The sequence below is a fragment of the Chelon labrosus genome, assembly GCF_963514085.1.
Source record: "Chelon labrosus genome assembly, chromosome: 22".
NCBI classification, from domain to species: domain Eukaryota; kingdom Metazoa; phylum Chordata; class Actinopteri; order Mugiliformes; family Mugilidae; genus Chelon; species Chelon labrosus.
The window spans coordinates 17208037-17233271 of NC_140355.1; the positions used below are offsets into that span (position 1 = coordinate 17208037).

The 25235-nt window shown below is 41.9% G+C and overlaps 3 protein-coding genes across 4 annotated transcripts; 1 reads left to right on the forward strand and 2 right to left on the reverse strand.

Moving 5' to 3' along the window:
* The first annotated feature begins 138 nt into the window (after positions 1–138).
* Positions 139–2825, forward strand: dolk (dolichol kinase). Its single transcript, XM_084572375.1, has 2 exons — positions 139–535; positions 1109–2825. Exon 2 carries the CDS (start codon positions 1249–1251, stop codon positions 2818–2820), a length of 1572 nt encoding a protein of 523 aa, XP_084428501.1. The 5' UTR covers positions 139–535; positions 1109–1248; the 3' UTR covers positions 2821–2825.
* Positions 2826–2833: 8 nt separating this feature from the next.
* phyhd1 (phytanoyl-CoA dioxygenase domain containing 1) lies at positions 2834–9353 on the reverse strand. The gene is made up of 11 exons (XM_084572376.1): positions 9147–9353; positions 7903–8061; positions 7509–7584; positions 7380–7427; positions 7246–7301; positions 7093–7155; positions 6982–7003; positions 6474–6602; positions 6258–6374; positions 5937–6063; positions 2834–4574 (listed from the first exon to the last, which is right to left on the reverse strand). The coding sequence occupies exons 1-11, from the start codon at positions 9177–9179 to the stop codon at positions 4526–4528; spliced, it is 879 nt and encodes a 292-aa protein (XP_084428502.1). The 5' UTR covers positions 9180–9353; the 3' UTR covers positions 2834–4525.
* Positions 9354–9765: 412 nt separating this feature from the next.
* lrrc8aa (leucine rich repeat containing 8 VRAC subunit Aa) lies at positions 9766–23925 on the reverse strand. 2 transcript variants are annotated; one of them, XM_084572374.1, is made up of 4 exons: positions 23786–23925; positions 17213–19337; positions 14890–15182; positions 9766–14317 (listed from the first exon to the last, which is right to left on the reverse strand). In XM_084572374.1, exons 2-3 carry the CDS (start codon positions 19325–19327, stop codon positions 14907–14909), a joined length of 2391 nt encoding a protein of 796 aa, XP_084428500.1. In that variant the 5' UTR covers positions 19328–19337; positions 23786–23925; the 3' UTR covers positions 9766–14317; positions 14890–14906. The 2 variants fall into 2 exon arrangements, with proteins under 2 accessions (XP_084428500.1, XP_084428499.1); XM_084572373.1 differs by having other exon boundaries at positions 9766–15182.
* Between the last annotated feature and the right edge of the window lie 1310 nt (positions 23926–25235).

The following is a 25235-nucleotide window of genomic DNA, read 5'->3' on the forward strand; positions in this document are numbered from 1 at the left end:
TTCTTCTTCTTCGTCGACGGCGCCGCGTTCGACTTGGTTCTTCTTCGCGAGAAAGCTGGCACCCGGAAATTTAATTTACTACCATCTTCCGGTGTGAAATAGCAACATAAACTAAAATAGTGTGTTAAATTATTCGCCACATTGCACGCAAAATGATCAAATTCCGTTTTTCCTATGTACCTATAATAAATTATATTTTTGTGCATAGTAATACGTGAGATTAAACTTATAAACAGACACAACGGTGGTTGTATTACAAATAATACAAGTGTAATTTTAGTTTTTTTAATAATATATTAAATAGAAATGTTATACTATCTCTAATAACAACTAATTTTATTCAATATAATAAATAAGCGAAAATTACACCTTTAAGATACAGTTCTACGAGAGTACCACGTGACCCGGCTGTCAAATATGGCCCCCTCCTACTGGGTGTGAGAGAAGCGACAGCTGACAAAGAAACGAAATCTGTCCTAATAGGACGGCAGCGATTCACAAGGCACCCTCGCCCAGACAACACTGCACTTATGTGGTACGTACGCTTGTCTTTTGTTAGCCCGTTATTGTATCTCCACACCGCCAGCTGTTCGTGCTCTGTGGCGTTATGCTAACTCCGCGGAGTCAGCTGATTTCTTGCTGTTAGCTTGATGCTGTCCGAGGTTGCAGCATCCTTGGCTCACAGAGACTCGTTCCTCCCTTTTTAGTCAGCGTTATCTGTTCACATTTATTGGCAGAGATGATAGGAGATGGTTTTTCATTTTCTTAGCGTTTGTTAGATGTGTTATGCGTTAACAACCTCCACGGTTATAGTCCCGGCCATTTGATAGTCAGCCACTGGAACAAAAGGTTACAGCTGATGTGGAAAGGTTAGCATGCGTTTCTCCTGGGGTCTCAAACATGTGCTCTGATAGCTGTGTGAATTTCACACTCACTGGGTGAATGTTCATCGTGGCCATAGTTCAGAGCAGGAAGCAGATAAAGCATGGCCAAGGTTCAGAGTCAGAGCAAGATGAAGTGATTCAAAGACTTGAATGCATGTCTGTAATTATTATATTTCTTTTTGAATGGTAATGTGACTTTTCTTCTTTTCTTTCTTTTTTTTTAGACATCTATAGCAAGTGAAAAGTACCTGCCAAAAGATGATATGTGCCAGAGAGAGGAACTGACAGGAGAAGGCCTTCACTGTTGCAGACCATCTGTTCACATCAATCGTCCTCTCTCCCTGTGAGCCCCCAAACCGCAGCCATGCAGATCAACCCAGCGCTCGTGGAGTCCACTGTAGTTTTGGCGGTGGTGCTGTGCGTCCACATGGCGGTCTGGAACCAGCACTCCTGGTGCAGCATAGCCCTCTTCATTCAGGCTTTCTACGTACAGCACAAATGGGACCGTCTGCTCAGGTCGGGGGGCGCCGTTTTCCAGTTTCGTCCCGCGGCAAACAGCGGCATCGTTCCAGCCTCCATGGTGATGCCTTTGTTGGGCCTGGCGCTGAGAGAAAAGTGCTCTGCCTCAGGGAATGTCTACTTTGAGCGCTTCTCTATGGTGATCACCATCACGGGCATGATGCTGGCTCTGTTTCTGTCCCTGATTGCACTTGGTGTCACGAGACCCGTGCCCACCAACACTTGCGTGATTGCAGGAATGGCCGGCAGTGCAATTCTCTACACGACTAAGCAGACGCTGACGGTGTCTGAGGTCATTGAGGTCTTAGAGGTACTCCTGATCTTCGTCTATCTTTGCCTGATTGTGCTTTACTTGCTGCCGCGCTCCTTCACACCTGGAGAGGCGCTCCTCATCGTCGGTGGAATCAGTTTCATTGTGAACCAGCTCATCAAGCGCTCCCTGAACCTGGCGGAGGTCAAAGGTGAACCCGTGAACTATTTCCTCCCGGTTGTAGTGGTTGGCTCGTTGCTGCTGGGTGTTTTCTTTGCCCTGCTCTTCTGCTTCATGGAGTCTGAGACTTGGGTGTCGTCACTTTTCTTTCATATGATGTCTGCCGTTCTGGGCCTGGGGATCCTGATGCCGTGGCTTTCCCTGTTCATCGGTCGGCACCCCATCATGTGGCTGTTGGACTTTATCACGTTAAATGACAGGAGACTCTGTCTGCTCGGGTACTGGGTGTTTCTGGCCGTCGTTGCCACTTGTGTTGTGTTGCATCAAAACTATCAGCGTCAGTCGGGCTCCAAGAAGCACCAGGCCTCGACTGTCGTCCGGAAGTATTTCCATCTGATTGTAGTGGCCACGTACGTGCCAGGGCTGATATATGACCGGCAGCTACTCCATGTGGCATCTGTCGGTTGCTTGGCGATTTTCTTGTTCCTGGAGTACGTGCGTTACTTTAGAATCAAGCCTTTTGGTCAGCTGCTCAGGCAGTTGCTCACCTTGTTCCTGGATGAGCGAGACTCTGGACCTCTCATCCTCACCCACGTATACCTGCTGCTAGGAATGTCTCTACCCATTTGGCTGTTTCCTGGACCCTGCGCCCCTAAGGGGATACTTCCTGGGGCAGGTGGCCTGGTGCCCTATGCAGGTGTGCTCGCTGTGGGTGTTGGAGACACTGTGGCATCAGTGTTTGGCAGCACCATGGGGGAGATCCGTTGGCCCGGCACTAAGAAAACCATGGAGGGGACTGCAACATCAGTGTTTGCCCAGATCATCGCTGTGGCCATTTTTCTCATCTTCGATGGGAGCATCAATCTGAACTCCACCTATTCATGGATTGTTGGCTCCATTACCCTGGTGGCCATGCTGGAAGCGTACACCTCACAAATAGACAACCTCCTACTCCCACTTTACCTCTTCATCCTGCTGTTGCTTTGAATGCACAGATGGCACAAACAGGCAGAACTCAGCCCCTTCTGGAGAAAATGTTAAAAAATAAATGTACTGATCAATAATAGGAGCCATTTTCACTAGCACAAGAAGAAAGTAGTTAAACACAGACAGTTTACTCAAACTGGTAATTATATTGACCTAATGTAAGACTAAAAATAAATCTGCTACTTATAGCAGTATGACATTAGAGTCTGTCATTATAGTATCAGCTGCTATAAAGTTGGGACATGTAAAATTCCTCAGAAATGTGAGTTGCTAAATATTCTTTCAGCTCGGTGACAGCAGTGGTGTTTGCTTTCCGTCCTGACCCTGAAGTACCCGGCCGCTGACACAGACAGCGAGTGCTAAATTATGCAACGGAAGATTGAGTTTAGCAAAGTGGAATAATGTCCTTTAAACACGTAGAGAAATCTTAATCGTCAAAGAGGATTTTCTTGGAAACGGATATATGCCTTTGTATTGCCTTTGAAGAACATTATTTAAAGTTATCAATATGTCTTTTTCTTAATCAACCTTCTCATTCTTATTTCTTCCCTGGTTGCAATACGAAGGACTTACTGCTGAAAGTATTTGCCTTAAGAAGTATATTTTCTATCACACATGACCTACTATTGTAGAGGCCGTAGATGAAAGCATGGCAGCCCCTGTCAACTCTTCTTTATAAGGGCTGATTGATTTGTACTTCAATATGGCAGAAACTCACTATGCTCCTGCATGACACTAATGTGAAATCCAGTACTGTAACACGTATGCAGGTATAATAGGGTATATTTTTGTTGGATAAATCTACATTGCTTAGTATTTCTGTGGTTTGACAGGGACCCCCCTTAAAGGTAAACTCAATATATACACATTTCCTTGTGATACTGAGCCTTCAAACCGTGCATATTTTTGGACTCTGTAGATATGCTTGGGGCGCTATATGAACACAGGCCCTTCCTTTTTTTGCTGACTTTTTCAGTGACCTTCAATCCAGAAATCTCATTCAATATGCTTTATGTTCTCATCATTCTGAGATGCTACAGTTTGTTACCCTGTTTTCCACATAAATTTATTTATTTACGTTCATCTTGGTGATTTTAGTTCATGTTGTGATGACCATTTATTAGCATGACCCTGCTAGTATGTTGTTTTTTTCATCATCCTTACATTTGAAAAAAAAAAAAAATAAATGTAATATTGCATGTTGAGTTCTTTGGACAAGAGAGATAAAACTGATCTGTGCGTCTCATTAGTTGTTCATTTGTTTACTACTGATTTGAGGACTGAGAACTGCTTTCTCCATTTGATTTCAAAACGAACATCAGAAATTTGGATATTGTGGTTTATAATGAAATGATACTTGATTTTCCTTTATGTCTTAAAATGAACAAACTAGAAAACAGAAATGCTTGCTGTTGTCTGAACAAATAGAAATATGATATTTATTTGGACACAAATTTGAAACAAGAATAAAGATGGTTGGTGACTATGTTGGGAGGGGAGACGTCGACGCTGAATAAATCTCTAAAAAATGTTTATTCAAATTCATTTTTCTCTCATTTTCTCTCATTTTTTTTGTTGGTCATAGTTTCTTTTAAAGCCATAAGAAATTGCAGCACATTTTCAAGGGTTAAAATTGTTCATACTCCGTTGGTCCTTCATTGGGAAAACAAGAATCTTGTTCAGCACCAAATGCCAAAGACATTCTTCATTTAGTGTAGAGAGGTGAGAAAGGGAGCTCTTCAGTGGGTTGCAACCTTTAAAGACCAAAGAGATGGAAATATGATGGATTAAAACATAACTTTTGAAATAAGTAAAATGCTAACCTGATTAATAATAAAACACACCGTCAATTGCTGCGGCTACATTTACTTACTTATCTTAGCTTCTGGTGGCTAATGTTTGTTAACATTATTTTGCCTAGTTTTAGCTAACACTAGCTTATGGTGGCTAATTTTAATATTAGCCAACATGTTGCCTAATTTTAGCTAACACTAGCATATGGTGGCTAATTTTAATATTAGCCAACATGTTGCCTAATTTTAACTAAAACTAGATTATGGTGGCTAATTTTAATATTAGCCAACATGTTGCCTAATTTTAGCTAAAACTGGCTTATGGTGGCTAATTTTAATATTGACTAACATTACTCACGACAGATACTGTTAGCTGACATTAGCTCAACTTACAAACGTATTGTTCTACTCAGTCAATTATGTAACAATAACACTTCTGTGCCGTTGGACTAATTTGCTATTAACCTGTATAAATAAATGTAATTTTAAATTGCATGACAGTAGCTTGCTAAAGCTACATTACCAACAAAAGCTAACACATGTAGACTTACAGTCACTGTTACTAAAAGCGGTATTTACAGACTGATGTCACATTACATATCTGCTGAACTATCATTTTCTTAAACTTAAATCATCATAAACCAACCTAGAGTAAATAAAATGGGATCTAAGCAGGAAACAAACATTCATTTCATAGATTCATTCACTAAAATGATTATTAGAAAAAATGTGAAGTAGAGCAGAAGTAGCATTACTTCACAGTAAAGTCTAAAGTTTTGAATGTTGGTAATCCATTATACTAACTGGCCAAAACTTCTAATCTATAAAAAACAGACTATTTAATTTATGTTCCACCTTCGCAATATATTATGTTGCCTTCATGGTAGCGCCTCTGTAGATATAATGTGCTGTTCTCATTTTTCTATTTAGTCCTATCTTAAAAAAATGTCTCAATTTCTAAAATACATCTTCACAAGAGAAGACGTGTGTCAGAGAACCTCTGAGCATCAGCTTGGACGGACTAAGAGGGAAGGTGAGAAAACAAATTGATGGTGTAACTGAGAAATACAGAGAGTATCTCATGAACACTAACAGAACCATACTACATGTCATAGCAGACAGTTACTCAGAACAATTAAATGGATGAGAGACCACTTTATTGCAGAAACACCTACGTTTTTCTTATTGGGGCAAATCAAAATGTCTTCAGTGAAAAATGCCTATTTTGGAGCATCGTCTGAAAACTGGATGTACTATCTATCAGAAACTAATAATTAATAAGAGGACACACCACAAAGCCATCCACCTCTAAAAATCTCTCACCAGTTGTCAGGGCTCCAGCGAGCGTCCTGGCCTTCCATGATGTGGAAGGTGTAGACGTGACGAGAGTCTTCTGAAGAGTTCTCAGCACTTCGATGCACCACCTCCCCGTGGATCAGGACAACGCCACCTGAACACAGAGGAATGAATGAAGGCTGTCAATGTGGAAGAACCAGAAAGGACCTGTCCTGTTTTTTGCGAAATTTAAACTAATAATTACTTTTTAAAGGAATAATTTCCTCACATTTCGGACATTTCTGAAAAATTTGGAAACATCACTTGATTGCTTTTTTGGACAGATTAACTTGGACAAATATGAATTACCTTTTTTAACCGGCGTGGCGACAAACTTCTCATCGTCGTACGTCTGCTCTCTACCGACGAAGTCTGTCAGGGGGAAAGTTCCCTTTGGGGTACGCACCATACGCCGAGAAATTCCGCCTGGAAAAAGGTCATGCAGACACATATATAACAGACAGATCTGACATTTCGAAGGATTTAAGGATGGAGCTATTAAAAAAATGCTGTTTTGGTACTTACTATTTTGTGACCCGGGAATGAACCACAGGCAGCCATTGTTAACAGTAGCATCTTCTAGGGCAATCCACACACCCATAACTCTGCCCAGGGGCTCCGTGTAGAGAAACGTGGCATCTTGGTGAGGTGTCACTAAGAAATACACAAGAATCTATTATAGAACCATAATAAATAAAAAAAAAAAAGATATCCATAGAAACTGGGTATGCAGCATGAACTCCTCACATCAATAATGATTCTTCATCTTCTTATACTCATTCATTGGATAACGGATGCAAAAATGTGGCATAACATTAACATGCACTTTGGGCAGTAAACTACAAAATCTGGAAACCACTTCCAATTTATATCTAAAATACAGATTTGGGGAAAAGGCAGTTAAATGCTTCTTAGAGTTACACTTTGATCCACAAGGGAAAATGCTTGGTCACTGTAGCTCAGTTGCACATAAAAAATAAGGTGTAAAAATATGGATGGAGGAGCATTAACATGAATAAGATGGAGTACTTACCTTCCCCACCAATTCCTGGTTGCTGAAAAAGATCAAGAATGGCCTTATTTTAATATATCTTCATTTAGCATCATATATTTCTGGAAGAGATTTCATTTATAGATGTTTTACCTTAAATATGTACATGCTTTGCAGGATCACAGGACTCACAAGACCCAGCTTCTTAGCAATCCCCTAGACAAAAAAAAAATAAAAAAATACAACACATTTAAGTGTTGGCTATTCTGCGACTCCTTCTCTGACATTATCCAACAGCTACCTCACCTGAATTTTGGGTGAATGTGTAACCTTTTTGTACAGCGGCTCATAGGCGTGTAGCGCTAAAAGGAGAAGAGTGGTGTCAGTTGTGGTCTTTTTCAGTTGTGTTTTTATCGTTTGGGAAATTCAAGAAATCCTACCATGTCCAACTTTATTTAGTGACCGCTGTTTTGGTACGATGAATTCTCCTGAAAGTCAACATTCATTTTAGTTGAAATTACTACCAGGGAACTATTCACGAGGCTAGAATTAAATCCTTCAGAGCTCACCTTTGTCGTCAAAGACTCCCTTCTCAAAGAAGAAGCGGATCTTGTCTCCGCTTGTGATGAAATAGTCAGCGTTTCCCTGCAGAGGTCAGAAGGTTAACTTCAGTCAGCTGATCCATGAGTGGCTCCACTGACACTAACTACATTGTTGACATAAGAGTTTGCTATTAGCCTGACAGGAGGTGCACTTGGGGTCGAGGTAAACACTGATTCAGAACAAAGGTAATGAATCCACAGACTACGTGATCCTGCTCATGACGGGGAAACGCACTGACCCACTGCAGTCTTACCTGCATCTTTAAGTCGACGGAAAGAATGTGAAAAGAAATATTGTTGAATGAACTGTTGTTAAAGATCATGTGCAGTGACTTTTTTAAAAAAATTTTATTTAAGCCACCTGTGTTTTCAGCTGCTCGTCGTGGTAGGTGGAGAAGGTGGTGCGGCAGTGCTCCGGAACGTCCATCCGGTCCACGATCTCTGCCATCCTCTGCTTCAGTTCATCGCACTCCTGAGAGGTCAGCAGCCCGTCCAGAACTACGTACCCGTCCTCCCTGTACTATCAAGGCAGTGGGGAGTCAGTTTCAAGAATTCAGAGAGCAGAAGAAGCACTTACTGAGGCGTTAACACATGTTGTCAGTCGTGCATTTTAAATTTTCTACACAAAAATTAAGCTCACGTGACAGGGGGGATCTCAAGCTTGAGTCAAATATAGGGTGAAATCTGCAACACTTTAGACTATAATTACTGTAATTCAAAAATGCAATTTAAGTAAAACAGAAACATATATATTGCTTTAGGTATTAAACATTTTTGCTTCATAAATGTCTTGACACTGAGTGCCTGATTAATCAGTTGACAAAATAGTACAGTAACTCACACAAAGATGTAATTCCTGTAGAACATTGTTCTTGGTTTTCTCAAATTTAAGTACAATGTGATAAACTGCAACAATTAATCAGCCCAGAAAACAATCATTATGATAATAATTAACCGTTTAATCCCTCATTTCTAACATATTAGATATATAACACGAGGATTCTTCGGTTCTTCTTTCCACTCTGAGGATTTACAGCTTTTCTGTGTTTTATATGCTGCTTTTGATTGAACTTTGATTAAACTGACTGCAGAAATTGTTCCCAACATATTTGTGCTCAGCTCAATAAAACAAAACCAGAGATGCAGCATTAATTAGAATGAATTAATGCCACAGTCATTTATTTATTTTTAATTTCATTACTTCATGACAACAACCTTACTTTCTAAGGGGTAAAGAAAAAAGACTTATGTCGCGGTTATGTCCCTGGTTATATGATTCATGTGCTCTTCAGTGTCTCAGTGCCAAATGGGTAATGGCACAGCAGAAAAGGGGGCGTATGGTCTCGTCAGCAGGCAACTTGTGGCTGCAGCATGTTATGTAATGAGGTTGAAATGTGGACAAATAACCTGCTCCTATATACACTACATAAAAACAATCGTAGTACGGTATGTGAAAATAAATATCGGGTCTACGCTTATTAGGATTATTACGCAAAAACTTTCATCTCTGTACAAAAATACACGTAATGCATTTAAGTTAAGCAATCAACATATTCGCAGCTGCAGCCAAGTGTAGCTTCGTTGACATTTTAAAGTAATCCTTACCTTCTGCACATCCCGATCTGTCATAAAATCCATGTTGTTCTGCGGAGAGAAGTCCACCACCTCACGGGACAGAGACGGTGTGTATCATCCGGGTAACCTGCAGCCTGCTGATTTCCGACCATGTGACTTGTCTGAATCAATTAAAGCGTAACCATACAGAGGACGTAATAGGATTTTGGACTCTTTCCTCGCAACAGGAAGAGAGGCATGTAAATAGACTCATGGTGCAGGTACAGTAGCGCGGAGTGTCCTCTAAGCGTCGCTGATGTATGTAAATAAATAAACGGGGACTACAGCACCACCTTGTGGTCACTTGGGATACTTGCACAGAGCAGAGCGCAAGTGCAGAAACATAAGAACATTTATTTTCCTTTTAAATAGGGTGTTCATATATTTTGGATGTAAAATATGCGTGATTCAGTGAAGGTGAGCCTGCTTCAGGGTTGGGATATTGTGAATCACCTTTGTTAATGCTGGTAGTTACACCTCTGTTTAGATGAGTCATATATCAGTTTTGCTTAGAAGTTCAAATGGCATTTCAAATCCAAGTGCTCCGGATTTCCCCCTGAAACAAGAGTCATTGACAACACGTGGACCATTAACAGACTACTCCCGCGGCCAGGATTTAACGTTAATTTTATTATCACATGTCGTAATGGTACAAAAGTAGCGTCTGAACTCTTAGGAAATCAAAGTTCACTTGTCCATTGTTACAGACGCCCCCGCTTAAAAAGCCAGTGCTCAGTCCACCTGGCGACGAGTTCATTAGTAAAGGCCTTGTCACGTGTGATACAGACGGTGCTGATTAGAAACGAGTCCCTCCGTCCAGCTTAACAGTTTATGCTCGACATGATTGTTGCTAGGGGTTACACAGGTGGCTGTCAGTATGGCTATAATGCACACAGCTTCGACAAACACATGCTTCAAAAACAGAATGGATATGACACCCGAAAAGTTTTGTTTTTTTCCATATGTCCCTGATCTACAGGCTTCAGAATACACAGAGGAATTCATTGTACACAGTAAATACAATCATGTATTTAAAAAAAAAAAAAAAAAAAAAACTTTTATACATCGGTATGGAGATTAAATGTCAATGCAATCATGGCAGTTTAAGAATAATTCAATTTCGGGGGGATTAAAATAAAACGTTTATGTGGCCGTTTGAAAATTGTACACTCTACATAAACATTACAGGGATTAACAGACGTTCTGTTGTACACAATGACCACTCCAGAGGGTGAGCCTACCTCCGTTTACAGATTGTCAAGTTGTTTTTTTGTTGAGTTGTGAAATTCGGTCTTGTTTTATAACCAGCAGCTCCATTTGTCTGCTGTAAAACCCTCCAAATAAGTCCACTGCTGAAGTAAAATAAAAGTCACGCTGCTCCTGATAAACACTATCTAAGGTGTACACGACATACAAACAGAAAAAGCTTCTCAGGTGAAAAAGAAAAAGAAGGCAAAGAGACTTGCTTTTAAATTTGCTGAGTCATGTTACACTGGGAGTTTTATGATGTGATGCTGAGTGAATAAAGCAGTTCCAGTCTAACCAGGGAGCACGAGTTAGTCACTAAAACTTCCTCTATTTGGCTTTTCCCCCCAATGTCCGGCTGATCTCATCCCAGACCTTCGACCGATTCACTAATGCTGACTCGCAGGAAAAGGGAGGGAAGTGACGCTGGAGGACAGCTGTGTAGCTGAGTCACAGCTCCTGGCCAAAATATTTGTGCACGTCCTCCACGGCTACGGACGTTTAACGACAAACGTCAGATATATATTTATAAATCCGTATATATATATATTAATTTTGGCAAAAACCATCTACTCTAATAAGGTGGCATTTAATTCTCAGTCACACCCTGAGAAAGATCTCTATGGCACCTTCTCTCTTCAAGGGTTAGACATTGGCCAGAGCTCCTCTTTATGAAATAAGAACTAAGAAATACATGACTACCCAACCTCTAATGACATGACCAGCATGTTAAGGCCAAAACACACTCAATTAAACAATAACTGGCATGAGCATCCTGATTTGACACTCTGCTTTGCACTGCAAGACTTGGAGCAGCACTGGCGACTGCACTGCACCACTAAAAATGAGCCGTGTCACGCTATCAAATTTACTCTGGAGTGAAAGTCGCCCTGCAGCTCTTCCCTTTATCTATCTATGCTCGACTAAAGCACAACAGCATCTACATTTGTGTGTGGTTTAAAGGTGGAGCAAGCCATTATTGCTAGGAAACCAAACAAGTGTACAGTGCTCTTGTTTATTCTTATAACAGTACCTTTATCCACTGAGTATCCAAAAGACAACCTGAAAGAAGGGCAACTCGATTTGCTGAGTTTTCTTGAAGACATTTCATCCAAGTAGTTTGTTTAGTTCTAAGAAACTGGCGGGGAGTTGGGGTTTAAAGGGGACACTGGTTGCCCATTTCCACAAGTTTCTTTCATGACTTGATGGAATCTTTTACATGCTTTGGTTGCTATTGGTTAGGCCCCTATTCATCATGTCAAAAACAGACTTTTTCACAGCGAGCCATTTTGGTGCGATACCCCTCCCTCCTGAGAATGAGCTCCTGTAAACCCCGCCCCTTTAGTAGTGTTGCCTTGGCAAGCATTCAGATTATCGGTAGAGTATGGCAACGCTACAGAGCAGCTTGAATGCCACGGCCGCTTCGTTGTCGATGCGTATCAGACGCTTCCTCGAAACAAAATGGCTTCACTAACGTCATCGCATCCTGTGTACAGGGGAAGGAGGGGGTGGTCTGAAGCCGTGTAGGGATAGGGCTCAGGGGCGGAGCCTATGTTCATAACAAATGATCTATGTCACAAATTTGTCAAATTTGAAACGGCTTGCTGAATTACATATTTTCACTCTAAGGCCACCATAACAATCTGACTAATGGATTTTTCTCAGCTTTTCTCAGCTGGCAGACAGACTACACATCCTAACAAATGGCGAAGAAGCTCCAGAAGTGAGAACTGCATCTGATGTCCCCTTTAAATAGGAACATCTTCCATGATCAAAATCTATTATTCATACTTTAAAGTTTGGTTCTTTGGCCGGTGTGCTGCTCCTCCCCTACCTCTTTTTGTCTCTCTCTCTCTCTACACGGACAGCCTCAGACAGATGATTCCGCCCCATGTGAACTCTTCCTGTTAAAAGGAAGTTTCTCCTTGATAACTTAGTGTCGCCCTAGCACTTCCTCTGGGAGTTTCAAGTGAGTGTTTCCTGAGACAATCTGAATTAAACTGAATCACTTTTTTGGCTGGAAAGTCTTGTTAATCCTTCCTACTTGAGTGAAACTTTCCTGTTTTCATACACCGGATATTTTTTTTTTTTTTTTTTTTTTACAGCTAGCAGACAATGAGAAGTTAAATCTGACCTCAAGTGTATTGATTAGAACGGCTTACTCCACCTTTTATGTGCTACGACCTAAATTATTTGTATTTATTATTTGCTATCCAACAAGCCAACTATGACCCAAAGGCAAAACATATGTTACTTGGCACCACATAAATTGGACTCGATTTGCCAACAAACTGTTATGTTTACACATTTTATACATGCTGGAATTAGTGCCTTTCCTCTGCTTTCGATCAACTTTAAAACTGGACGCTCGTCAGCACATTCAAGACTGAGGCTTCTTCTTTCTTTCTTTCTTTTTTTTTGCTCTTTAAAACTGCAGGAGCACTTTACTAGTGACCCCTAGAAGGGCATTTGGATTTATCCAAGGCCTCAGTGAAACAAAATTCACCATCAACAAAAGGTGCATCTGTATCATTACGGTGAAACTTCCTTTAAACCTCTTAAAATGCTAGAATAAAAAAGAAACACATGTTGCGCGGCCAGTACGCGCAAAACAACATCTCAGCTATACATTTTACAGCACAAGAAAAAAAATTTAAATAAAACACACACAAGCCATGTCTATGATGTTTGTGATCATTAACAAGGTATACGGCTTGTAAAAGCTAAGGCCATATTAGCAACAAGAGATCCCTTGCTGGAGTAAACATAGCAGATTTACTCCAAATGATGCTATTAAATCCAAGGTCTTAACAAGAAAAGTGTTTCAAGCAGACAAAGCATGTTGCTCCAATCTGAACCGTGGACGGTAGAAACCACATATTCTGCGTTCTCTCTTGAGAAATAAATGTTTTTCTTATGTGCAAGTTGTTTGAAACCAGTTTCCTTCTCTCTGTAACTTCCTGTTTGTCCCAATCTGCCTCTCGAAAAGATACGTACATAGCTGACAAATGTCCACTTCCTCCTTGGAGTAAACCAAGCATGATAAATAAATATACTGCGAGGGCTAGCATACAAACAGCTGGGCACTTGAATCAATACTTCTTTCAGACCAACAGTACCGGTTTCATATCTGCATTTCATTGGTAATAACCACCTAAGGTCTTACAATATAATTTAAAATCAGATTTAGAGTTAACAGTACCTTGATTGTGGTTCATTTCATTAGTGTTTGTCTTCTTCTCACTGTGACTGTGATTTTTCTGAATGTCTGTGTCTCAGTAGCTTTAATACAGGGACAGCTATGTGAGCAGAGACACGCTGTGTGAATACAATCTAGCAGGTGAAGCAAAATATATTAAAACTGAACAAAGGTCACTTAAGATATCTGACAACAGGTATACGTTGCCGAAGAAGCTTAAATAAATCATTAAACAAAACAATCTCACTGAATCATGATCACGTGAATGTTGAAAATCACAATTCAGCCCGTCTCAAAGTCCAAAACATGATTTCAATGTGCGATAGTATTTTAAAATTTGACCCTTTAAAGTCAGTCTCACACAGCTCAATTAGAAACATCTGTAATGTGTGTGATGATAGTAAAATAAAGCCCGTGTGACACACCTAAATAACGAAGGTGAAGGAAAAGAAAAAGCTCCCTGCGCAGTTAAGAAACAGCCTGCCACACAGGCCGGTGTTATAAATTAACGTCTGCGGGGCGTTTAGACATTGCACTATAGAGTTTGTTCCCATTTGTTTCCACCGAATATCTGACAGCTTCTTTTTTTTCTTTGAAGTTGTTCCCATCAGTCTGCTCTGTTAAGGCCTAAGCTGTGAGATCGCCCGTGGCACGGTTTGTTCGTCTCCATCGTCTTTTAGTGTACGTAAAAACATGCCTCCCAGCAGGTAAAGAGAGCCTGAAGAAAAAAATAAAATAAAACGTTCATGCCTCAACAAATTGGCGATCACTTGCACTATAATTTACTTAATAGCATCTGCCTGTATCGTGAGCCACGCCGCGCCACAGCTATAAATGGAATTGTAAAAATTTCAAAGGTAGAAGTCTCAAGGCCAGAAGAAGGTCAGACAAATGAGTTGCAAATTTTAGCAACTTGTGCAAGTATCCTGTGGTCAGCAAAGTAGTGCTCAATGGCAAGGCTGAATCGTGCAAAGTTATTTCATATGTTTTTTTGGCTCTCTAATAAACATGTTCGCTTTAGAAATATCCTATTGTGGCATGCATATTCACCTGCCTGCATCCTTAGACTTCCTAGGATGAAACTCAGAAAAGCCACATTACTAAAGTCTCATCGTCAAGCTCGATTATGAGATTTGTTCTTGACACACAGGAGACTAATCATTTCCAAAAGGCCATCCTTGGAGGTCTTGGAATTTGACAACCCTGTCTTGGAAGCCCTGCTCACTGTACAACCAACAAATGTTCTGTGCCTGCATCATGAAGCGCCGCTGCATCTCTGTCAAGGTTCACCTCCGCAGTGGTTCTGCTCAAGCTTGTTCCTTATCGGCCCTCCAGAGCTGTTCTTTGACTTCCGATGGCAGCGTGTTGAACAGGTCCTCCTCCACCACCAGACCGCTCCTCTTCAACAGCCGGCACTCGCCGAGCTCCACCGGGAGACACTCCAGACGGTTGCCTCTCAGCTCGAGCTGCGTCAAGCCGGTGAGTTCTCCGAAGCGTGATGGCAGCGTCTGCAGGCAGTTGTTTCCCAGATTCAGAGTACGCAGCTTCCTACACTGGAACAGCTCCGGAGGCAAGGTTTCAATCTGAAGTAGAGAGAGAAGAGGGATAGGTGTAAGTTACAACTATCCATAGGTTGAGGGAAGATGAGAAGAGATGAGTGGATAATGCCTCTGATCTGGATCACATTCATCTGAGATTCTTCCCAATTAAAAATAAAACAAAACAGATCAAATGTCCATGGAAATTGCATCCATTTAAAAAACTCTTACACAATGTTCACAAACTCTCATTTTTACAACTCGTCTCAATTGATAACGTGCCGACAGTGTTAAAAGGGATTGAGCAAGGGAGGCCTTAAAAACATAAGAGACCCCAGAAGGGTCCCATTTAATGGAGCTATTTGTGTCTGCACAAAGACCTGCTGGAAGCTATTTTCAGCGTGCAACCACACAAGCAAACACAGTAAACATCAGTAATAGTAGCCTTTACTAAAAACACATGAGGTTGTATGCATGCCTTTGTGCGTTTTTCGGGAGAAAACTCTGAATGTTTTCCGCAACAAACTACTCACCCCTGAATGAAATTCCTACATCGCACATCAAACAAAAAAATTAGTTCCTTCATCAAAAGATACACGCACTAACGGGCATAAGATTAAAACCACGGACAGAATGAGTAAATCACATTGACCATCTTGTGACGATTCAATGTTCTGCTGGGAAACTTCTGGACCTGGCATTTGTATGGATGTTACTTAGACATGTACCACCCACCTAGACCAGACCAGACACCCCCAGCCCCCATGGCAATGACACTCCTTGATGCCAGCTGCCATCCCCAGCAGGATGCAGCCTGACACAGACACAAAAACTGTTTGGGAACAACTAAAAAAACATTTAGCACAAGGTGTTGACCTGACCTCCAAATTCACAAGATCCCAGACTGATCAAGTATCTGTGGGATGATCCACAGAGGCCCCTCCCCTCAACCCATAGGACCCAAAGGCCCCCCACTAACAACATTCTGTTGCCAGACACCACAGGACTAGCCTGGTCGTTACCATCCTACGTTTCCGCCCGAAATTTGATTTCGGTCTGGCACGGAGTCTGGCCAAATTGCACTTCCGCGGTTCGCGTGTAACCGCGCCAATCAGCGAACAGTTGAGTGATGACGCGGAACTCGCCTGCCGAGTAGCTTGTAGTCCAGCGAAGCTTGTAGTTCAACAGAATAGCAACAATGGCGACGGAGGAAGAGACGCTAGAAGCCATCCGCGAAGTTGTCTCAACTCTCGAGAGCATCACGGAATTAAAACCAGAACAAGAGGCTTGTCTTGTCAATTTTATAAATGGCAAGGACGTCGTAGCTCTCCTTCCAACTGGCTTTGGGAAAAGTTTGATTTATTTAACTGGAAGCGGAAGTGGTAAGCGTAAGAGCCTGAACTCCTGCGCACAATATACGTCATTACCAAACGTTGCTGATTGGTTAAGGGAACTCCAATGATTTTAAACCTCAAAATAAGCATCCGCCCATTACGGAGACAGATTCCTATTACATTGGGCAAGACTAACGTGCAGACCGAAATCAAATTTCGGGCGGAAACGTAGGATGGTAACGACAGGACACCCTCAGAAGGCCTATGTCAATTCTCTGATGAGTCACAACTGTTTTGGAGGCACAAGGGAGACCTACAAAATATTAGGAAGGTGGTCATAATGTTATGCCTGATTGGTGTATGTACCATGTGTAACAACAATTTGTATGATTTGGCTGCATTTTTGACATAAAATTTGATAATATTCTCTTTTATTTCAGTCAAAGGAATTTTCCCAGATTAACAATTCAAGATATTATCAGTATTTTCAACTGATCTGTAGCCTGAACGCAACTACAAAAGTCAGTCATGCAGTTATCTTCAAAGCCGTAATACTCTGTCTATGACCATCTCAGCTTTTATAAGCATTGACCTTTGTTATCACCTTTTGTGGAGTTTGATAATATCTTATTCACACATGATGGAAAGATAAAAGGGTGGCGCCGGAAACACAGCAAGAGCCCAACTTTAACGTAAATGAAAACATGCACTTGAAGATCTATGGTAACGTTCGCTTCTCACCCTGTTTGCTGTCACAGCAAAGTACTGCAGGTTCTGGAGGAAGCCCACGTCAGCGTGGATGCTGGTCAGGTTGTTGTGGCTCAGGTCTAAGAAGCGCAGCTTGCGGCAGAAGAAAAGCTGGCTGGGGATTTTCTCTATCTTGTTCCTGTTCAGATACAGCCGCTCCAGGTTTGTGAGTGTTCCGATCTGAATGGGGATGTAGGCGATCTGGTTGTACCACAGCTTCAGGCACACGAGGCGGTGCAGGTGCTGGAAGCTGATGATCTCCTCTATCGTCTTCAGATTGTTGTCCTTCAGGTCGATCTCCTGCAGGTTGTGCAAACTGAAGATGGAGTGTGGAATACGTTCGAGGTCGCAGCGAACGAGCTCGAGCTCTGTCAGGTTGACCATTTTCTTCAGGCTGTTGAGCACCATCAACTTGGTGCCCTCGTTATTGATGGAGAGCTTCTGGAGGTGAACTCCTACATCCGTCACCACCTGTGGAAGCTTGGTCAGGTTGCTCTTCAGACGTAGCACTTTGAGACTTTTGAGCTCTCTGAGCCCGTCGATGACGATGTAACGATTGTTCTCGGCGCTCAAATTCCCAGTTAGGTGCAACTCACTGAGGTTCTTCAGGCTGTAGATCCACAACGGGATCTCCTTGATATCAGTGAACTTGATATGGAGAGACTTGAGGTTCTCCCTCAGGAAAGCCAGAGCAGGAGCCTCAATTTTCGCAGGCGTATGATAGAGCCACATCTCCCTCAGGTTGGATAGCTGGGCGATGATTGGGGGGATAGTTACATCCGGGATAAGCTCCAGCTTGAGCACTTCCAGCTCCACCAGATCAAAAACTGTGTCTGGGATCCCGCTGAGCATGAAGAGGTGCAGCTCCAGCTTCTCCTGGGAGTTCTTGGTGATGCGCTGCCTCAGCTTCTCCAGTGTCCACTCGTTATTCAGGTTCAGCTGCCTCAGCTTGTTCTCGCTCACCTCTGACAGGAATACAGCGAAGCGCTTGGAGTACAGGGGGTCATACTGATCTATCATGTGTAGCATGAAGGCAAAGTCGTTCTTTACATCAGGGATGTCGCTATAGCTGCTTTCTTCACGTATTGACTCAAAGGAGTATCGCTTGAGGGATCGACTGAGCATCCAACAAAGCGTGTACATGCAGATAAGACCGTAAACCACCACTAAGCTGATGTAGAAACAGGCCAAAATCTTAAAAAGAGTTGCCAAAGGGTGAGCACAATGGAACATGCTGTACCCTGTTAGTTTCTGAATGTTGACTGTGCACACTACACTGAACCTGATGTATCCTACATAGTAGGCCGTGTAGCTAATTATTAATATAAACTTGATCACTTTGATGATAGTCTGACGTATGTAAAGCCGGTACACTATGTCCCCCTCCTCTACATGGATCCTGAACTTCTTCACCTTCTCAAAAAGGGCCTTAGCCTGTTCCCCTTCCTTTTTATCTAAAACCCCGGTTTCAGAGCGGTCCACAATTCCTTGCTCAATCCTGGACTTTGTTCGCTGGAGCATGGGCACGCTAGCCTCGACATCTTCGCTAACACTGGAGGCCTTCTTGTCCATCGAACCGTTCATTTTCCCCAAAGGCTTGGGGTCGCTCTCCTCCACCACGGTCTCAGACAAAGCCCTTGTTGTCCACGGGGAGTCAAAGCACTTGAGGAGGATGGAGACAAAGTGTTCCAGTTTGGAGCTTGTGCGGGGGAACTTGAACCAGAAGTTGCTGCAGGCCAGGAAGATGAGTGTGTGGAGTAGCACCAGATAGGGGAAATATTTGGCAAACCAGTGGAGTTTGTTCTCGTAGCAGACGGCGTCTACATAATTATACTGATGCCGGTCGAGGTCATACTGAATGCCTTTGGGTTCCGGTGCGTATGGGACGGTCAGATTGGGGACGGGCATGGTCTCGCATGACCTGTTGACGACCCACTTGCAAGGCAGGCAGATCATCTTGTCCTGCGTGACCTGCAGCGTCCCACCGAACACCGCAATCATCAGCATGACGATTGAGATGTAGTCGGTGAAAACGTCCCACCATGGCTTCAGGATGCGGTATGCTGGCTGGGTGTCAGCGAAGTACCGGAGCTCTGTGATGGGAATCATGATGGTTTATCTAAAGAGACAGAGAAAACAGGATATTAGTTAGTGGCATGTCACATTTAAACATAACATGGTGTACTCTGTATTCGTCTTTTGAAGAAGTGAAATTAACCACAAAACTTGTGATACCACTTGTGATTGTTCTGCCTATTTTTTTTTTCTTTACTCTTCGTTTTGGGTCTAAAAATAGAGAAAAATTGCCATCACAGCTTCCACCAAAGAGACATCTTAGGTGGCATCACTGCGCTTGGCAAGTTGGAACCGACAAATGTTTGGATTTTTTCATCTGGGATGTGAATACTACATATACAAAGAAGGCCTACAAAGAAGTCTAAACACCACACTTAGTAGAGCAGAGCTCAAAGGTTTATTGTGTATAGTTACGTCGGAAATTATGACTACAAATACCATAAATCTGAGTTTGTTAAATTGTCAGAACAGATTTTCCGTGATGCCAACAGGCTGCATTATGCATGAATACTTCTGAATACTACATACTTCTTTCTAAGCTTTGGTTCATGCCAGTGAGTATATGTTAACACAAGCAGGTAGGCACTGACCTGCTAATCCAGTTATCATCATCACACATGAAGCCCGACAACCACGTACAGGCCAAGTGTGAAGGTTACCAGATTGTTAAAGAAGCATGGTGCTATGTTCACTTTGTGCACTACAGTTATCCTGGACATCCTGCAGGTGCCAACAGCACATTGCACTTCAGATATTTGCAGAGCAAGCCAAAAGCGAAAAAAAAGGCCCCTCAGGCCTTGACAGAGCATGTACACATCTCCACCTGTTCTGATTTGCGGACATTTCTCAGAACAAGCGTGTCTTAACAGCGTCTTCTCCAGGATAATATTTACACGTTTTGTTCCCAGAAGCTAAGTAAAAATCACACGTAAACACCACGAAACAAGACATGATAAGCTTCATGATAAGCTTTATCAAAATGGAGAGAAAATAAATGATTACAACAAGCACACAATTGAAATTAAACCAAGAAAACAACTTTAACTTTGAGTCCTTAAGAAAAACGGGAAGTGAGACCAAAATGTAAGATAAGGCTGCTGAGCAGTTCAGCCAAAACCAAAGAGTTCTGCGGTATCGTCGCAGAGTAAATGTGTCAGTAGCGCAAGAAATACAGCAGTCTAAGCAGTTTATTTTATGCAAGCAGTTTCAAAGGTTATTGTTAACACGAAACTAAGATGTTACTCGGAAAAGTATCTTTATCTTATCGTTTGTTTTCTGTTTTAACACGGTCATATCTCCTTGTTTGCCCGCTCCGTCTCATACCTAGCGGAAAGGGATGAAAGAGGATAGCTGGTCAAGCATGTCACAAAAAAAGCATTGTTTCATCCAGTTCAAACCAGAACGCCAGTGCAGTCGCTGTGGGCCTCCTCAGTGAAGGCCTCTGCTTTACTTAAACTCAGAAACTACTGCACACACACACACACAGACCCCTACAGCTGCCAAAACACCCTTAATTGTGATAATTCACATGGTATTCAACAACAACAGAGAATCTCTGACACAATTTTCATTCCACTCCCTCCTTGGGCAAACAGATTAATTACACATCCAAAACCACACAGTACATTAAATATGTTTGGGCCAAAAGCTTAAGAAGTTAAAACTCTGGTTTTACGACACTGAAATATCCGCTCATAGTTCCCTGCTTGCCTGACGGGAGACTGAAAGCAACAGGGGTGTTCCTTGGTTCAGATAATGGCCCGTCTCATGACTGCGCTGATAAGGTGAAATGAGGCCCGACTATTAAGCTCCAAGTAGCACAAAATAATGGTTTTGAGCTTCATGCTGGCATCCAGAATAATAAACGTAATAATAGCCACTGACATCTTAAGATGAAAAGAACATCCGAGATTTGTTTCACATTATCCTGGCACGGGAAAACAAACCCCAGACTGGAATAAGATTATCTTGTCTAAGACGTACACTCCCTATCTTACCTAACCTTCCCTCCACAATTTCCACCAACGATTTATCCTCTGATGAACTGAAGCGCCGAAATATTGTCTCCTAATCCTATCAACAGAACTGGATTTAAAAAAGAAAAGGTCATGACTGACTATACGGCGACTCTGCTCTTGGCTTCCTGTTTGCAGCCTTACCCCGGAGCATTTCTCCTGAACTTGTTTTCTCAAACAGAGCTGCCTTTGTGCAGGCCCATCTTTGTCGACCAGACTCCCGACACATGGGCCCGACAGAGGTGCAGGTGAACCGGGCCGCTTCAAGAGCGAGCATATTAGTGAGCCAGCTATAGTTTATCCTCAAGGACACTGGTGTTTCTCAACTGAGGCTAAACAGAAACGAGTCCAATACGCCCCTCTGACTTTTCTCTGACTGAATTTATATTGTGCTGAACCCTGAGCATGATAAGTGACGTACAAAATAGACAGATGCACGGACGGAAATATAGATGAAAGCCAGCATTGAAAGCACTTCTATCAGGCTCGATCCTTTATTACATCCCATTAGACTGATACATACCCCTTTGTGTTTCGTACCTCTGTCAATACCCTCTCTGCAACAACTTCACAAATTTCCATCCGAGAGTTAGAAGACACCCAAAGGACCTTCAAAGTCCTGGCAGCACAAGGCCTCACAGATTTAATGACTTACACTCCATCCTGATCATGATACAGCAAGGCATGGCACGTTTGAGGACGCTTTCGCGAGCTCTCGGTCGCTGAAACCATTACGTACAGATCTCAAGAGTTGTGTTACAAGTTATATAGCTGTGGTTGTACCGACTTCGATGTAAGACTGGATTACAACTGTCTGTCTGTGAGCTTTTATTGGAGATTAATCAAGAATGTTTCATTACTTTAGTAATTCTGCCTCATCCAATGGGAGGACTGATTATCTTTTGGTTCTGGACTGTTTCGGATGGATAAAATAAGAGATCTGAAGACATCACTTTGAGTTTTAGGAATTCACGATCAGTATTTTTTCACCTAGAAGAATGAGATTCAGCAGATTCATTAAATTAAATTTGACTGTTAGTTGTAGTCCTTCAGACAAGAAGTGCGTGAGAATAGCCTAACTTGCCAGTTCATTAGGGACACTTGCACTTCATCTTCATGCGTCATGAAGGTTCATCACCACAAACTACATTCTCCAAAACTACCACCTTTCTGACGCTGTTTCAGCATGAACAGAACATGACAACAGTCACGAAGGGGGATTAGATTGAGAATGCATTTGTTTTCACTGGTGTACCTAATGTTTTGGCAAGGGAGTGTAATTCAACAAGCTGAAATATTGCTCATCAAGTGTTTGGCAATGACTGCAGCATGATCCTCTTTCTAAGAACCAGACATACAAAAATTAGAAAACATTCCTGTCTGGAGCAAGAAAGAGAAACTATCCCAAGAACGAGAATCTTTAGTTATTTATTTAATTTTTAAGAAGTAAAGCCATTCTTTAAGGCTTTTTAAGACACTGATCTCTACGGTCCACGTAAACTTTTCCACTCAACGGCGTTTTTTTGAGAGGCGTGGATATTTATATTTGTTCTGTATGTTTAAAGATTTGAGCATCATGTTTTTGGATGAGGAGGGGGGAGTCACAGGGTCAGATCCGTCCAGAACATGAGATCCTTCCTGTCTAATCACATCTTCCGATCTCAGACCATCTACACCAGTCCTCCCTGGCTTGAGATATAAAAATGGAAAAAAAAAAAAAAAAACATGGAGTGGGCCAGGCTGCCTTTTAACCAGGTCTAACTGGTTCTGAGTCACTAAATGGTAATTTCCCTTTCTATTAGAGCAATGGTCACGTTACACTCGCTTCACAACACATATCTGAGACAAGGGCTTTTCAAAACCACTGCATTACTGGATATGTTGTTATTATAATTCCTATTTTATATAATTTGATTATAGAGTTAAGTGACATCCTAAATAAGCTCCTGTACCAGGGCAATTACAGCTGTATGCACTAAAAAACCCAAGATTCACATTAGAAATACTGCTAAAACTACTAAAATAGAGTCTTATTGTTTTCCCAGTACCTACAGAAATTGATCAAATATCATAATTTATATAAAAAAATAAAATAAAATATGTGTTTAATATGTTGTTTACAGTCTGGGTGATATTAGGCATATCGTCCCTACCCAAATACCAGAGCACCTTGCTGGCCTTCAATTGTGGCTAAAACGTTGTTGATCATTTCGGGATCGTATCATTAGCTAAAATTAATCCGGGATTAAGGGTTTGACTGTAATGCAGTCGGATAGAATTACACGTAATCCAACCCATGGAGCGACCTTTCCGTTGGGTGGTCTTCTCCGCTACAAGAGTCACCAGGGCGCCGACGGGAAACGATGTCTCACAGCCGCTGGCAGGTTAGCTCGCTGCGGCAGTGACACACTATCCGCTAGCTTCTTTCTCCTCACACACCGACACACACAGGCTGAAAAACTCGATAAAGACCCACCTGTTTTACTGAAGCTGGTGTCTCTCGCCTCCTCCGCACACGGGTGACACATTTCTCAAACGGTTCTCAGCTGCTGAGGATGGGTCGGACGTCAGGCCGGAGCCTCGTACGACAACCGGGGGAGGAGAAACCCTCTCGAAGGCTAGAGCCGAGTGGAGCCTTCAACTCGCGCGAACACAACGGCTATGCTTCTATGCACGAGATAGACGGAAGTACTAAATACATCCGCTGTCAAAATAAAAGCACAGTAGTAATATGATAAAGTGTGACATAGAAATATGTAATATACAGTCTATATTATTAATTATTATTATTATTATTATTATTATTATTATAAGGTTTTTCTATTTCAGTGCTACAGTTAAGTGTTCTAATGGGTATTATCACTCAGGGAATTACCACCATCTACTTCCATAAACCTTTATACACTAAATTATACATTTGTTGACAATTTAAGATGCTTACAAATAGTGTAAAACCTTTTTTTTATTAACTGGCTAAATTCAATTCAATTCAATTTTATTTATATAGCGTCAATAACAATACAAATCGTCTCAAGACGCTTTACAAAAACCCGGCCTGAAACCCCCAGAGCAAGCCTGAAGGCGACGGTGGCAAGGAAAAACTCCCTTTTAACAGGAAGAAACCTTGAGCGGAACCCAGCTCATATGGAGGGACTCCATCTGCCTAAGGCCAGCTGGGTACTGACAGAAGAAAGAGAGAAGAGAACAGCAAGATAAACATACATCTGTCATAGATACACATATCTGACTAAAGCGTACATGTACATATATTAAATCAACTCAATATCTGGGTGACCAGTCTTTGCTTTTATTCCCTTAATTACATTTTTCCACTTTCATTTTCTTTTAAGTAGCTTTAGGGTTGTAAAAAATAATCCTAGTCATCAGTGACATAGTATAAGCTTCTTCCCAAACTTCATCAAATCTTTACCCTGAGAGAAGCTGAGCAAGGTTTGGAATAATAGCATAAACTGCATAAATTCCTCACTGGTTAGCAGGTAAGTTGTTGCCAGTATCCTGGAGGAGGTTTTCGCAGCTCTTATAAAGATATGCACTGCTGTATTAATCCCAATTCGAATAAATAATGTTGAAATTGACCCCGCATCTCACCCAGTGACAGCTGGGATAGGCTCCAGCCCCTCCATGACCCTTCACAGGACAAGCGGTTACAGAATATACTCGCCATGAGCGAGTATTCTGCTAAATATCCCCAACTTTATTTCAGTCATCACTATGGATCTGAAGTGTTGTAAGAAGCTTTCAATTAAACCTTCAGACAGAGCTGTTCCTCGTGAATAATACATGTCAGCCTAAAGTGAAGTCTTATGAATAAGGAATGAATGCTTCCTGTAAAAATTAATTGGACAGAATATCAGATGGGCACGGCGTAATGTGTGACCCACCGCTTATAAGCCCTTATTTTGTTT

Coding starts and splice junctions, on each gene's coding strand:
- dolk (XM_084572375.1), top strand. CDS start 1,249: ATGCAGATCAACCCAGCGCTCGTGGAGTCCACTGTAGTTTTGGCGGTG.
- phyhd1 (XM_084572376.1), bottom strand. CDS start 9,179: ATGGATTTTATGACAGATCGGGATGTGCAGAAG. Junction 7,156..7,245: donor CACATTCACCCAAAATTCAG/GTGAGGTAGCTG, acceptor TTTTTTGTCTAG/GGGATTGCTAAGAAGCTGGG. Junction 4,575..5,936: donor CGCTGGAGCCCTGACAACTG/GTGAGAGATTTT, acceptor TGGTCTTTAAAG/GTTGCAACCCACTGAAGAGC.
- lrrc8aa (XM_084572374.1), bottom strand. CDS start 19,327: ATGATTCCCATCACAGAGCTCCGGTACTTCGCTGACACCCAGCCAGCA. Junction 15,183..17,212: donor TTGCTGTGACAGCAAACAGG/GTGAGAAGCGAA, acceptor TCTCTACTTCAG/ATTGAAACCTTGCCTCCGGA.